The following is a 15808-nucleotide window of genomic DNA, read 5'->3' on the forward strand; positions in this document are numbered from 1 at the left end:
TAAATATATTAAAACTTAATTTTTGATTAGTAATATGCATTGCTAAGAACTTCATTTGGACAACTTTAAAGGCGATTTTTTCAATATTTAGATTTTTTTTTTGCACCCTCAGATTCCCGATTTTCAAATAGTTGTATCTCGGCCAAATATTGTCCTATCCTAACAAACCATGCATCAATGGAAAGCTTGTTTATTCAGCTTACAGATGATGTATACATCTGAATTTCGAAAAATTGACCCTTATGACTGGTTTTGTGGTCCAGGGTCACATATGTGCAGTATACATGAAAGCATACTGTGCTTAGTACTGTATCCCACAATGCAACAATGATTAAACTGAATATAATATAGGTTATTTTTTCCTAATCTTTTTCTTGACTCATTGGCTTTTTTATGATAGTATACTACCATCTTACTCTTACCATTATATCCAGTGCTCCTAGATGTGATATTTTCCCCAAACCAACAAAACCTGCAATCCCACCTCACAGCCGATTCTAATGGTTTTATTGTTCATGTCATTCACAGTGTTAAATGCATACAGAACACTGAAACAAATCTGAACAGGTGACTGCTCAATTGAGTTGAAATAAAATTAGCTGTGGGATGATGGAGTTTGTGATTAACAGCTTAGGCAAAAAAAAAAATCACACTCTTAGGTCAGCCATATTGTGTCATCATTTTAAATTTTGTTGTAAAATGCTGTGTTTTATCAAGGCATTAACGTATCGTGACGAATGTATCATCAGCACCATACCCTGAGAGTACATGAGAAGTTGACAAAATATGTAGGCAAAATATGTCACAAAATTGTTTTAAAAAATTATTTTAACCACCAGATTTCAACCATAATTGCATTAGATTCCTTGTGTACATACTTTCTTTTATAGCACTCATTGGAGTGCAAATTTATGTGAGATTATCCTCAGACCATGCTGGCCATATCAAGTTGAAACATCAAACCATTCTCATATAACGCATCAGTGAATTATAATGAAACATGATGATTAAACAATATCATCTAAACAGGCAGGAGAAGATACATATTACTTTTGATTAGGTAATTTTTATTTATTAAAAAAAATTTTTTTTTTAAATTGTGCTGCAAAATTCAGAGTGGTTTGCAAAATAATTAGTTCGAACTGAATCGCATGATTGATCTGAACTACAGGAATTTTGAATGCAATGTATGGCTTAAAGAGAATTTTATTAGCACAATGACACAAAAAGTTGAACACTGGTGGTAGAGCCTGGGCTTGCCATTGAATCTAGAACCTCGGGCAGTGTTTGATGCCTCTGAAAAACTTCCTCAGAGAGCTCTATAATGCACGGCTGTGTCCTCTAAACTGACTAAGTCTGTGGCATCGTCTCTGTCCAGGGACTGGAAGGCTCTCTGCAGAGTAGGTGACCTTGCTTTCTGTGTCTTTGTGTCCTTCTGCCTTCCTTGCTGTTTATTTATCTTTTCATTCTCTTTGTGTATTCTGAGTCACACTTCCTTCCGGAGTATCGCTGTTTCTTGTTTTTCACCTTCAATATATTACCCGATATCAATATTTGCGAGGTAGAGCCCAAATCAATTTTTGGCACATTAGTGCTATTTAATGGACCAGGTTAGTGCCACACAAGGCCTTTGAATGCCAGGGGCCCTTTAAAGCCACAGGCTGCATGGCTTCAGACTGCAAAAGGAAACTTAACACTGTGGCCTAGGTGCATACCGTCTGACCATTGAAGCCTCCAGGCCATTCATGTACACAGTTTGAGATAACCACTGGGCCTACTGCAACTTTTAAATGAGGGTCCCTCAGAGAGTACAGTGTGAGCTGAACAACAGGGCCCCCAAGTGACTCCACCTGCACAATGCAAGCTTAACACCAGAACTGCATGTGGATCAATAATAATGTGTCTTCAACAAAGAAAAAATCTTAAAATCTAGGTTAAATTGGCTTTGAAATGTATATTTGTATTGAAATTAAAAAAGAAAATTGAAAATTAGAAAAATGTTTTCATGTTGACTTAAAATATCAAACGTTGTTCAAACATGAATTTAAAAGTATTTAAAAATGTTTAAATGTGTGATATTTTTACATATTTTCCCCTCTCAATTTATCAATTACATTTTTTCTTGCATCTTTCTATATATATATACAGTGCCGTGAAAAGGTTTTTGCCCCCTTCCTGTTTTTTTTAATTTTTTTGCATATTTGTCACATTTAAAAGATTCAGATCATCAAACAAATGTATTATTACACAAAGATAATGCAAGTAAATACAAAATGCAGTTTTTAAATGATGATTTCATTTATTAAGGGAAAAAGCTGTCCAAACCTACCTGGCTCTATGTGAAAAAGTAATTTCCCCCTTCTGTTAAATCATGAAAGAACTGTGATTAACCACATTATTTTAGAAAGCTGAGTTAAATAAAGCATTTCAAGCAAAGTACCTCCATTTTCAGGGGCTCAATAGTATTTGGACAGTTGACTAAGAAGAGGTTAATTGACCATGTGCTGTCCATTCCCTCGTTACTTCAGGACAAATTAAGCAGATCTGGATCTGGATCTGGAGAAAGATCTGGAGTTGATATGAGATATCAAATTGGCATTTGGAAGCTGTTTGACTAGTGCTACCAATATGAAGTCCAAGGAGATCTTGATGAAAATGAAGGAGGCCATCATTAAGCTGAAAAAACAACATAAATCTATAAGAGAGATAGCAAAAACCAACAGTTGGCTACATTCTGCACTGGTGAGCTCAACAACATCAAAAGGCCTGGAAGACCAGGGAAGACAACTAAAATGGATTATCGCAAAATTCTTTCCTTGGTGAAGAAAATCCCCCTCATAACATCAACAGAAATCAAGAATATTCTGGAGGAGGTAGGTACATCATTGTCAATCTACAATCAAGAGACACCTTCATGAATGTACATACAGAGTAGTGCTGCACGATAAATCGAAATGGAATCAAAATCGCGATTCGACAGAAGCTGCGATTGTCATGCGTATCTTTCAGTGAAGCACGGTTCTGTGATCAGCAGTAAATCTCCATCCAAAGGCCAGAGGGCGCTCTCGCGCTGAAACTCCAAATAGCTGTAGCGAATCAGCTCATGGGGAAATATGAATAATTAATCATAACTAGTTATAATTAATTATAAATATTTAGATCCGCTGTAGATATTTACTTGACCTCTCAGGGTCAACTGTCTGTCAATTCTAAGAACGTTAATTTCCTGGTTAAGGGAAATAACTTTCTTACTGTACAACTCTACACAGAGCCTGTAGCATAAATCTGCAGTTATGAGCAAACAATGACCAACGTCAAGTGTGATACAAGTAAGAATTTATTAACTACATAAACACTTAAAAAAAAAACTAGTCTAACATACACCTACCCAGGAAATGCCTATAGCGGTAGCTGGATAAACAGAAGATTTAACTGCTTTTATTGATTCAACGTGGCTAATAAACACACGATTATGACAATATATGGTTTATCTGAGTTATTATTATTATAATTTTCATTAAAATAAAGTATATTTATTATTGCAATGCCTTTATCACTGCTTAGAATACTATGAAATATGTTGCGTGCCTTATTCTGTGTAAGAAGCCACGTCATCTCAGAGAAGGATTTATTTCAAACACTCGACTGACGTTATGAAGTGAGTTTGGAGTAAAAATATGTTATTAAATGTGGTATTTTCACATGCTTTCAGATGGAGCAGCATTTACTACACAGAGCCGTACATAGTTCACTGAGAAGCTATGCAAACAGCTGTCATTATCGCGAACGATTTCTTTGATTTCATAATCGCGCATTAAAATCGTCTGTGATTTTTTTGCATAACTTGTACAGTGCCTTGCGAAAATATTCATACCCCTTCCTTTTTTTCACATTTTGTTAAGTTGCTGCTTTATGCTAAACTGCTTTAAATTACTTTTTTTCACACATCAATCTACACTCCATACACCATAATGGTAAAGCAAAAAACAGGTTTTTAACATCTTTGCAAATTTATTAAAAATAAAAAACTTAAATGATTCCATTGCATAAGTATTCATACCCTGGGACAGTTGAAATTTAGCTCAGGAGCATTCAAATTGCTTGTCGATGTTACTACACTTCAAGTGAAGTTAACCTGTAAAAAACAGGTTTTTAACATCTTTGCAAATTTATTAAAAATAAAAAACTAAAATTATTCCATTGCATAAGTATTCATATCTGGGACAGTTGAAATTTAGCTCAGGAGCATTCAAATTGCTTGTCGATGTTACTACACTTCAAGTGAAGTTAACCTGTGGCAAATTTAATTGAATGGGTATAATTTGGAAAGGCACACACATCTTAATAAACGGTCTAACAGCTGACAATGCATATCAGAGCAAAAACCAAGTCCTGAGGTCAAAAGAACTGCCTGTAGAGCTCAGAAACAGGTTTGCATCAAGCCACACATCTGGGGAGGAGTTCAGAATATAAATTCTGCTTCATTGAAGGGTCACAGAAGCAAGTCTCTGTTACCCTTAATGGAAGAAGTTTGAAACAACCAGGACTCTTAATTCACCAAAATATTGAGTTAGCCTTAATGAAATCCCAGTCCAGAGCATTCAGAACCTCAGACTGGGCAGAAGGTTCACCTTCCAACAGGACAATGACCCTAAACACACAGCAAGAGTGGCTTATAGACAACTCTGTGAATGTCCTTGAGTGGCCCAACCATAGCATGAGCTTGAACCCAATAAAATAATTCTGGAGAAACTTGAAAATGTGCATTTGCTCCCATCCAACCTGACAGAGCTTGAGAGGTGAAGAGGTGAGGAGAAGAATGGCAGATAATTGCCAAATGATGATGATCAAAGCTTGTCGCATTAAACAAAAAAGACTTGAGACTGTAAAGGTGCTTCAGCGAAATATTAAGTTAAGGGTATGAATACTTATGCAATGTAACTATTTCAGTTTTTTTATTTTTAATAAATTTACGAAGTTGTGACAATTCTGTTTTTGCTTTGTCAGTATGGTGTATGGAGTGTAGATTGATGTGGAAAAAAAGTAATTTAAAGCAGTTTAACATAAGGCAGCAACATAAAATGTGAAAAAATTAATACTTTCGCAAGGCACTGTAAATGAACTACGGCTCTGTGTAGTAAATGCTGCTTCATCTGAAAGCACGTGATGATGATTTACTGCTGATTACAGAACCGGCTTTACTAACAAAATGCGCATGACAATCGCATTCGATTAATCGTGCAGCCCTAATACAGAGAGTTTACAACTCAGGATAGCTGGCCAATCAGAGCACACCTCGCTTTTCAGAACGATGAGCTTTCTAAAAATCGACGCGTTTCAGAAAGGCGGGGCATAGAGGAGAAACAATACTGTACAGTATGTGGAAAGTAATGTGTTTTTTTAACCTTTAACCGCATAAACACATTGCATTACACCAAATACACAAAATAATGTTCTTTTTAGCAACATCATATGACCCCGTTAAACTTGATCCAGACTTAAAGATCAAGATCAAGATCCATTCTGTCACCGATGGAGTTTTGGTTCCTTGCCGCTGTCGCCTCTGGCTTGCTTAGTTGGGGACACATAATATGCAACGATATCGTCGACTTGATTGCACAGATACTATTTAAACTGAACTGAGCTGGATGATGACATCACTGAATTCAATGATAAACTGCCTTTAACTGAAAATTGAATGTTTACTATTGTCATTTTGCATTATTGACACACTGTTTTCCTATTTAATACTGTAAAGTTGCTTTGACACAATCTGTATTGTTAAAAGCGCTATATAAATAAAGGTGACTTGACTTGACTTGACATATTGGATCATATTTGCTTTCGCATAGTCTAGTTTTATTCATATACTTTTAGGTCGTAAAGTTTATCTAATCTGGCTGAGGTGTCCTGGCCTGGAGATCGTTCACAGACATATAGATAATGAGTCTGGTGTTGGGTGAGGGGTCTGTGATTGTTTGTTAATCTAATGCAGGGATCCTCAAATCTCGCCCACGAGATCCACTTTCCTGCAGAGTTTAGCTCTAACCTTAATCAAACACACCTGAGCATGCTAATCAATATCTTCAGGATCATTAGAAAATCACAGGTAGGTGAGTTTGATCAGGGTTGGAGCTAAACTCTTCAGTGCATTGGCCCTCCAGGGCAAGATTTGAGGAACCCTGATCTAATGAATAATTGATTTGTTAAATCTAATGAACAATTGTGTGTCTGATTGGTCCAAATGCTACATGGAACAGGAAATCTGCTCTCTTTTTGAAAATGTTTGTGTTTTAATCTGCCCGCTATAACAGCGGATCGGCGCTTGAACGGGCCCAGAGTTTACAGCAAACACATCGCTGACTGCACCCGGAACTGGACGGAGTGATTGGCAGCTTAAGAGAGGCAGCTTGGGGGGTGGTCCAGCTGCAGTGAGACTTGGTCCCCTCCTCTTTCTGTCCCGTAGATCAGGACGACGCCTGAGGCACAAGGGTCCAGCGCTATCTTGGGCCAGGGTCCCTGACGCTTCGGAAACGAGTAGCGTTTGGCCAAGCGGGAACGTTGACAGCTGCAGAGCTAGAGCGTTTTGGCAGGAAGTGTCGCATGGTTTGGGACGACTTTTGTGCCTTCGTGAAATGCTCAGCGAAGTCTTCGACCGCTGGCCCGAACAGACCGGTGGGGGAGACCGGAGCACCAAGGAATGGAAACACGGTGTCCTTGATTTCCGTCAAGGTCAGCCATAAGAGGCGCTCGAGGACCACCAGACTGGCCATGGAACGCCCTATAGCCTGAGCTGTTGCTTTGGTGGCGCGCAAAGCCAGGTCCGTCACGCTTCTCAGCTCCCTGAGCGACGCTGGGTCTGGGCCAGACTCGTCTGTGCTGGCGAGGAGTTTGGCCTGGAAGACCTGGTGGACCGCCATTGAATGGAGCGCCGCTTGCCCAGCCGAGGAGTACGTGCGTCCAGCGAGGGCTGAAGTCGTCCTACATGGCTTGGACGGATGGGCGGTCTTTGCCTTCCAGCCGATAGCAGTGGGCGGGCAGAGATGCGCGGCCACTGAATCGTCCAGCGGAGGCAGCTTCTCGTATCCCTTATCTTCAGCGCCGTCCACCGAAGTGAGGGCGGATGAAGCGGAAGTACGGAGGTGTGCAGAGTATGGGGTGCGCCACGACCTGGTGAGCTCATCATAGACCTCCAGGAAAAAAGGAGAGGATCGCTGACGAAGGACTTGACGGCGCCCCGGCAGGAACCACTCGTCCGGCTCCTCCGGTGGAGACCACTCCAATCCTAGCTCCTCGACGGCTTTCGAGAGGACACAGAGTAATTCGGCGTCCATCCTGGGCTTAACGTCGCTGGGCTCGGACGACGGTAGGGGGGCGGGGGCGGCAGTCGAACCCAACAGCTCCTCTGCGTCCGAGGCTGCTAATGACATGCTGTCATCCAGCAGCTCGTCATCACTCCCACCAAACGAGACCAGATCGCTCGCGCTGGCAGAGGGACGTTGGTCAGGCTGGGAAAAGAGGATGGGGGAAACCTCTCTGTGAGGAGAGAGCGAGGCACGCGGGACTTGGCACGCTGCTTTTTCCTCACAGGCTCCTGGTGGGAAGAAAGCGGGAGGGCGCGAGGGGCGGAGTCGCTCTCTGAAAAGAAAGCTATCTGTGAATGCAGAGTGGCGAGACTCATGTTCTCACAGTGGGAACAATCCGTCTCAGTGAGCGTGGATTCTGTGTGGGATTTCCCCAAGCAGGAAATGCACTCACGGTGGCCGTCATCGGCGTGCAGTGGAGACCTGCACGTACCACAATAACGACTCGGCATTTGAAGCAACGCCGCAAAAATGTGCTCTTAGAAATGTGCTCTTTGTAAGGCTCGCCGGATGGTGGCAAGGGAAGCTGGACCACTGCTGTGTGGCGCTGAAGGCGGCGAATCAGCCGAGCAGAGAGGTCGCTTTTCCACTGCGAGGCGTGTCAACAGCGAGCAGGCTCTTCAGTCAGCGGAGATCAGCGAAGAACGTCGTCATCGCTGAAGGAGAAGAAATCTGAATCCTATGGCAAAGTACCTGGCTAATATAGCCAGATGGCAACGCCCATTCTGGCGGGCTTCGTGGCCATAGGTTCGTGCAGCACCGCTGCCGAGCCATTGGTTCGTTATTTAAGTGTACTGCACGAACCAATGGCCATGCAGTTACACTGCGTTATTGAAAAAGGCTTCAGTTCAGGAGAAAAAATGACTTTTTCTCATAGCGTCTTAGTAGACGCAGTACGAGTGAAATATCGATAGGGAACTGTGATCCTGTGAAGTAACAGAGGAAATTTTACTGTGTTGCGTGATAGCAGAATGTTGTAACACATCCGGAAAATTCTTCCTTTTTTTCTAAACATCATGTGTGTATCAGTACAGGTTTGTGCAGATTGTATGTTTTTCGACATATTCTGTAGAAAATTTAAGTGGTGTATGCCTAAATGCCATGATTTTACAGTGTTCTTCATGGTTGTCAAGACATTGCTAAATGAGTGAAAATGAATAGCACATTTCTCGTCAATAAGCCACGTTTTGAGGTTTCCTTCATGACCATAGCACCAACATGTTAGAATTAGTGGCATTCAGATGCTCTAATTAACTCAAATTAGGGTTTGTTCATAAGAATGAACAGGAGTAAAGGTGCAGTCACACTACACTTTTCGTTACATTGGTTCTTCTATTTCTACATTGATTATTCATATACAGTATATCTGAATGCTGGAGATGAATTTTGGTGCATTCTGAAGTATACGTTTGTTGAACTATGTCCTGCAAATTTGCATCAAGTGAAGAAGTCTGACCAATAGAAGATCAAAATATCAATGTGACCTCTTGGCAGAAATAAAAGAACGAAACCTTTAAATCTTGCAGAATTGCTGTAAAATGTAGTGGATTGCATCGTTTTACATTTTAAATGTATTACAAACCATCCAGTGTCCATAGATATTTTGTACGCTCAAAGTCTAGTGGGACTGGCTTAACAGTGAAACTGGCTTTAGCAAACACACACACAAACTACATCTTATGTGCATCATAACACTGTAATTTGTAAAGACAAGCCGAATGTATATCAGAGGTCAAACATGAAGATGAACCTTTCTTACCAGACACTCAAACAACAAAGGAACTAATTTCCTATATGACATGTGAAAACCTTCCAAAGTAGATTTTAGTTCCTCTAAGCTATTGAGCAAATCTGGGCTATTCATCAGACTTAGGTGACATATTCTTCCAACAAACTGTCCCAGGTGTTCTTAAAATCATGGACCACAGCTGGCTAATTGGACAGCCAGCATGATCTATCAAATTCAGCTTTGTTGTATTTAGTAATTTCATGTCCATAAGTGTGTGTGTATGTGTGTTTGTGTAGGAGCATTTAACAAATCATTTATGAGCACAGACTTTATTTTATTTAGTATTAATGAATGTGCCAAGCGGTATGTGCAATTTATTTTGGTTGTTTCTGCTATGACAAGTCTTTAAAGGCCTGCGTATTAAAATAACATGAGCCACAAATCAATGGGAGCTGAAGAATAACCTGTCTAAACTCTGATTAGATGCATTGATATTTTTCTAGTGCCAAACAACATGCACAATGACAGAAGAGTAGGAGAAGTAAAAAAAAAAAAAAAAATATGGATGGTTGGGAACACTGTGACCCTTTACTGTATTGAGACATTTCCTAGTTAGATACACTTCCAAATGTGACAACGAGCCCTGATCTCTCCTATAACATTCAGAAAACATTATTGTAAATATGCACAGTAGAAATTAAAACAATTGTTTACAGTGACATCAATGCATAGACACACAGGTTGTCCTGCTCTCAGATTTGCAGATGGAGTAATGAGTGGAGGGAGGTGTAGTCACATGGCTCTGGTCAGGCTTGTGTCACATGGTTGATGTTTGCAGTCACTTCAGAGAGCTGGGCAAACGTCTGTTACACACAGTTACGATGAAAGTGTTTCAGGCTTCATTTGTGAAATACTGAAAACTACAGAGGGACACTAAATCGTAAAGGGGCAGTGATACTATGGAAATACCAGCCATAAATCTCAAGGTAATGTATTTATGTTACAGTATGTGTGTTGTATAGTGAGTACATTGAGATAAAAAGAAATTCGTTGCTAAATGATCCATCAAAAAACCTTCAAGATCAAAAGAAAAAAAGAAAATTGTGGTTTTATTTAAACATATTTCTACACTTTATGACACAGGAAACATTAAATTTGTTAAATAATTTATCAGTAACTTTATTATCAATTACCTATTATCCATTAAAGCAACTTTTTGTCAATTTTGTTACATTATTTCCTCAGTTGTGCTTCCGTGATTCTAATTCCACCTCTTACTATTGTATGTCAATGGCTGTGTTTCAAAACTGGTAATATTATTTTATTATAACCAGGAACCAGTAAGATTCTGAATGGATATAGTAGTGCTGTAGATACATTTACTTTCTTTATTTTGGACAGAATTGTTCTTTTGTATGGGTTCATATCCTCGTTATTTTAGAAACGCGTTGCCTTTATTAAAGGTATTTGTATTTGTTCTGGGCACAGTGATTTTTAGAGATGCCTCAGATCATAGGTGCAGCAACATTTTTGGGCATGTAGGCCCAAAAACGCCCATGACTGAATGCTTACTGGGTTTGAGCCACGGCCTATGTCTAGGGGACAGATTTGTACATTTACTCATGAGCTGCACTGTGTGTGTGTGTATTTTCTCTGCAGGCCATCGTGTTGGTTCACTGGTTACTGACAGTCTGGTGAGAGTTATGGTGCCTTTGCCTTTCTCTTTTATGTTTTCCCACACTAACCTGAGGAATTTCACCAGTTCTCAGTTCAGCAGAAATGGAAATACATTTCTTCTTCAGACTAAAAAAGTCAAGCCTGTAAATGTGTGTGTAGGCTATATAAAACATTTGAAGCCATGTAAACATTGTATTGTATAAACAAATGATGTAATAGATTATTTTGAATCATTTTAATTGATCTCTTCTCTCAGTGTGGTACATTGTCTGTAGTATCAACTGGAGGTCGCAAATATGCTTTGCATTTAGGTGGTACTTGAAGCTTGAATGCTCCGACAGTAGAAAAATTGCTTATTATAAAATGTGCTATTTGCTATATTTAAAAAAACCGCATGATTGTTTTATTTATTTATTTTAGCAAACTGAGTTATATTGACAGCCCTAATTAAAATAGTAGTCTTAAAAGGTTTGAATGCATGTTTGTATGCAGGGCATGTTTGATCACCTGGCTTCCTACGTCTTATGTGTTGGGGAACATGAGTGCTCTTGCAGTGGGAGTGTGGGCCATTGCACAGAGAGACTCCATAGACGCTGTATTAATGGTAGGTGTGATTTTTTTCATCAAAGAAGAACATGTTTTTTTTAGGTTATGAAGACTTAAAGACAAACAATTTATTCATTAACGATGACAGATGAGAAATCCACAGCTTGAGTCTTGCATAGCCAGAATTTTTACTGTAAGGTACATCTGTCGGTAAAAACCACCCTCTTAGACAGAAAAAGAGCATCTGACTGACATGTAAAGCAAGAAATTACAGTTTGTTTGGTTTTTGTGTGCCAGTTAGGGGTGAGTTTATCTGAAAAATATTATGTGTGATGTGTGTAATGTATAAAATTTGATTATATTTGTAACGTAGTTTGAATTCATTTGAATTCCTGATAGAAAAAATCTCTGTGACCTCCTCCCGGAAGTTATTTAAAGCCAGCCAATCAGATTAGAGTTTACAAGATGGCCCACGAGCATGCTGAGATTATGTTTTGACCTTCTTATGTGTTTGTGCATAGTATATTTGTCATACTAATATTTGATCTCTGCTCTGCTTCATTCAGTTCTTGATTGGGTTGGCAGTGACCATCCTGACTGATATTGTACATTTTGGGCTGTACTACGCAGCGGGTGAAATCCAGTATAAAAGCGTGGCACTGGAATTGTTCCGCTTTAGTGGGGGCATGGCCATCCTGAACCTGCTGCTCAAACCTGTTTCCTGCTTCTTTGTTTACCAGATGTACCGTGAGAGGGGTGGCGAATACAACGTCAACTTCGGTAAGTGAAAGAATAATGAGTGAATAATAAGAAGGCCGGGGGAGAAAGAATAATGGGTGACTGATTAATTTTGGTCCAGAGTGCTTTCTGACGCATGCGAAAGTCTTTCTGTGAGGTTAAAATGGCAGCATTGTTTGCTTTTGTTTGTTTAAAGCATTATTGAGCCTATTTTAGGCATTAAAAATTCCTAGGTCACTGATTGTGGAGCACAAGCAGAGTAATTCACTCAAAATGGCAAGCAAAATGAGTTAAAAGGAGCGGTAATTGAGTTTTAGGGCTGGTCACAAGGCAGATGCCTGACAGAGCGGCCCACAGAAAAGAAAAGAGACAGACAGCTTGACTGATCTCTGCAGTCTGAAAAACAGGGCTTGGGCCTAAAGGGATCAGTTTCGACTGATTCCTCACTTTATTATCTGTGATCTTAGTATCTTAACTGTTTTGTTGAGGTCCTAATCCATTTATGTTATCCATCATGTGAGAATTATTTCTCTAGGTCAGTGGTTCCCAACCTTTTTCAACTCGCGGCCCACACAACCAAACACATATGTTACCGCGGCCCACTGCAAAAGATTTTAACTGACCCCACTAATTGTTGGGTTAATAACTGAGTACTCAGAAGCTAGATTGTTAACTGTCTTTATTGAATTAGCTGGCAATGAACAGAAAATAACTCGGGCTGGCACCTCTCAGTAAAACGGGAAAACCAGATCCAGGCAGAGGTCGGCAGCGGGTAGACAGTCAGCGGAGCAAGCAGTCAGGAGGGAACATGCAGAGCAGTGTTGAGACGAGCAGTCAAAACCGGCAGAGAACTGAGGCACTGCACAAAGCAAGACTAGAGACAGGCTCGAGTGACAAGCGCAAATTGAGAGCAGATATAGAGCGAAAAATCAAGAGAGATAAAACTGGCGAGAAACCAATGAGCAGCTGCGCTGCATGCAGCTGCTGCGTTGAAGGGAAAAACAAAAACAAAGAGACGAGGGAAACACAGAACTGAGAAAACAGCGATCAAACCCTAGTCCTGACCATTTTTAATTTGCATTGTGTGAATAATCTGAAAACAACAGCCATGACACAAACTTAATGGATAACATGCAAGAAAATAAATAAATAAATAAAAAACTACATAAACTACAATCTTTGTCACTTACCTAATGCGAAGGTTGGTGTTGTTTAGCATTTATTAAGTGCTGTATGTCAGGCTGAAGTGAAGAAAGGGGTAGGACAATTTTGCAAGCCACTCAAAATCACTGAGGCGGTCCGAAAGGGGAAGTTTTGAATCGGATAAAAAAAATCCGTGCTTCGTTGCGTAATTTGAAGAGACGAGTAAGCACCCTGCCTCGTGAAAGCCATCGTACCTCAGTGTGTAAAAGAAGCTGAACATGATCACTTCCCATTTCTTCACAGAGAAGTCGAAACAAACGTGACTGGAGGGGCCTAGTCTTTATGAAATTGACTATTTTAACACATCTGAGATCTGTGGGCATCTTCTTGGTAGCTAGTGCTTCTCGATGTAAACTGCAGTGGACGGAGCTCATGAGCGGTGCAACTGATCTCACGCCCGCAACGACTCCGTTACGATGCCCCACCATCGCTCTTGCTCCGTCTGTGCTCAGACCCACGCATTTAGACCAATCTATTCCATTTGAAACAATAAATGCATTCAAAATATCAAATATGGCTTCGGCAGTTGATTGAGTCGGCAGCGACTTACAGAAAAGGAAATCCTCTTGTAATTCTCCGTTATGTACATACCGTACATAAGCAATGAGGTTGGAAAGGTTTGCTATATCGGTCGATTCATCCAACTGTAGGGCACAAAAGAGACTCTCTCTAATGTTTTTAACCAACTTCTGAGTTATGTCATCTGCCATTTCATTTATTCTTCTCTCAACTGTATTATCTGAAAGTGAAATCAGATTTAGCTGCTTGAGGGCCTTTTCTCCACACATCACGCCAACCATTTCTTTCGCGGCAGATAAAATCAAATTTTCACCAATTGTGTGAGGGTTTTCCAGCCTTTGCGATGAGCTTTGCTACACTATAAGATGCCTCCACTGCTTTACTGTTGTCGTTGCCAGAGAACGCAGTTTCAATAGTTTGTTTCCTGCTTTGGTACTCTTTCAGTTTGTTCTCAAAAAACTCAATAGGCTTGAACACATATTCACTGTGTTTAGTCTCCAAGTGCCGTCGTGGTTTGCTCGGTTTCAAAGCTTCATTTGATAAGACTTCTGAGCAAACAATGCAGAGCGGTAGCTGCTTGTTCTCCGCTCCCACACACGTGAAGCCTCGCGCTAGATAGTCACTACTGTATTTTCTTTTAGATTTATTTAGAGTCTTTTCAGTGTCAGGCTTACTTGTAGATGGAGAAACATCTTGCATTTGTTCTTTTCAGCGACCCTGTTGACAGCCATTTATCCATGTTTGAATCTGTTGTTCTGTAGCATATGCAGCAAAAATATTTTAGAATTGGCGGTTTATTCTTAAACCAATCAGCGAGCTCGAATAGTGGAAGCAAAGTAACAGTTTAATATTTATTTTTTGTTAATTAATTATATATATGAAATTATGATATTATGACTTAGAAATTTTTACATATATTAACAATATTATTATTTGTTTTAATAGTAATTGGCGGCCCCCCCTGCAATACCGTCCCTGTAAAGCAGTGTTTCCCAACCGGGGTGCCTTCTGGAGAGCAGGGGTGCTGTGTAAAAAAAATATTTTTAAAATATTTTTAAATTGCTAAAATGTTCAAAAAAGCAGTTATTATATAATATCCATTTCTGATGTCGCCAATAATTAGAGATGCACTGAAATTCCGGCTGCCGAAAATTAGTTCACCGCTCAGGATTCACTTTCACGTGGTGTGACGCTCTGCGTATTATCCATAGACTGTATAAAAACATGGACGTAGTGTCCGTGACGTCACCCGTAGGGTTCCGAAGATAGTTTTTGAAGCTCAAAAGTGGGCGGAGACGGCCGTCGCCATCTTGGCAGCGCGTCACCGCGCGTCACACCCGGATAATCGAAGATGGGCAAAGAGGCAGGAGCTGGTTGTTGAAACCACGCCCACCTAGCTCGACGGTGGTGACAGCAGCGGCAATCCACCTGTCACTCAAGTGGCCACGCCCTTAACTATGCAGAACTTTAAGGCTTAATATAATTTAAACGGATGACTTATAAAAAAATTCACCCCCCTCACAGTTGTCATGAAGGGCAAAATTAGCTATATAGACCAAAACCACTTTTTGTACCAGACTGTAAACATGTTTTTTTTTCAGCTGTAAAGTTGGGCATTTTAACATGGGGAGTCTATGGGATTGACTCCCTTTTGCAGCCAGCCTCTAGCGGCCAGTTGATGAATTACAGTTCAAGTCACTTCCTTCTTGGTTTCACGAGAGAGAGCGGGAGGCTGCCGCTTGGTTTGGACCCATATGACAGTAGATTGAAATATTAATGTTTTTGTTTGTTAGCATGAATTAATCTTTAAAAAAAACAACACACATCTTAGTAGTAGTCTCTCCTCCCTGACTTCTTCCCTTCTCATTCTCTCCTCTGTCCTCTAGTGATGCAAAGTCTGATTCATTTCCACGAACCGGTTCTTTTCGGACAGATCGGTTCATTGAACAGGTTCAAAAAGCCGATTAATCGGTTCCTGACGTCATCAAGCAATGATGTCACGACGCATTTCTTTTCTAACAACTCAGTGCCA

General features: G+C 40.3%; 1 protein-coding gene across 1 annotated transcript in view; it reads left to right on the forward strand.

Annotated features, from left to right (window-relative positions):
- Positions 1 to 9886: 9886 nt before the first annotated feature.
- The window catches only part of LOC107745345 (type-1 angiotensin II receptor-associated protein-like), a 12034-nt gene continuing 6112 nt past the window's right edge, over positions 9887 to 15808 (forward strand). Inside the window, exons 1-4 of the mRNA XM_016559214.1 lie at positions 9887 to 10079; positions 10753 to 10787; positions 11263 to 11374; positions 11883 to 12096. Coding sequence (XP_016414700.1) covers positions 10053 to 10079; positions 10753 to 10787; positions 11263 to 11374; positions 11883 to 12096 — 388 coding nt within the window. The 5' untranslated portion in view covers positions 9887 to 10052. The remainder of the gene's footprint in view (positions 10080 to 10752; positions 10788 to 11262; positions 11375 to 11882; positions 12097 to 15808) is intronic.

This window comes from Sinocyclocheilus rhinocerous, unplaced genomic scaffold, assembly GCF_001515625.1.
Source record: "Sinocyclocheilus rhinocerous isolate Xijiao unplaced genomic scaffold, SAMN03320098_v1.1 scaffold1730, whole genome shotgun sequence".
In the NCBI taxonomy this organism is placed as follows: Eukaryota; Metazoa; Chordata; class Actinopteri; order Cypriniformes; family Cyprinidae; genus Sinocyclocheilus; species Sinocyclocheilus rhinocerous.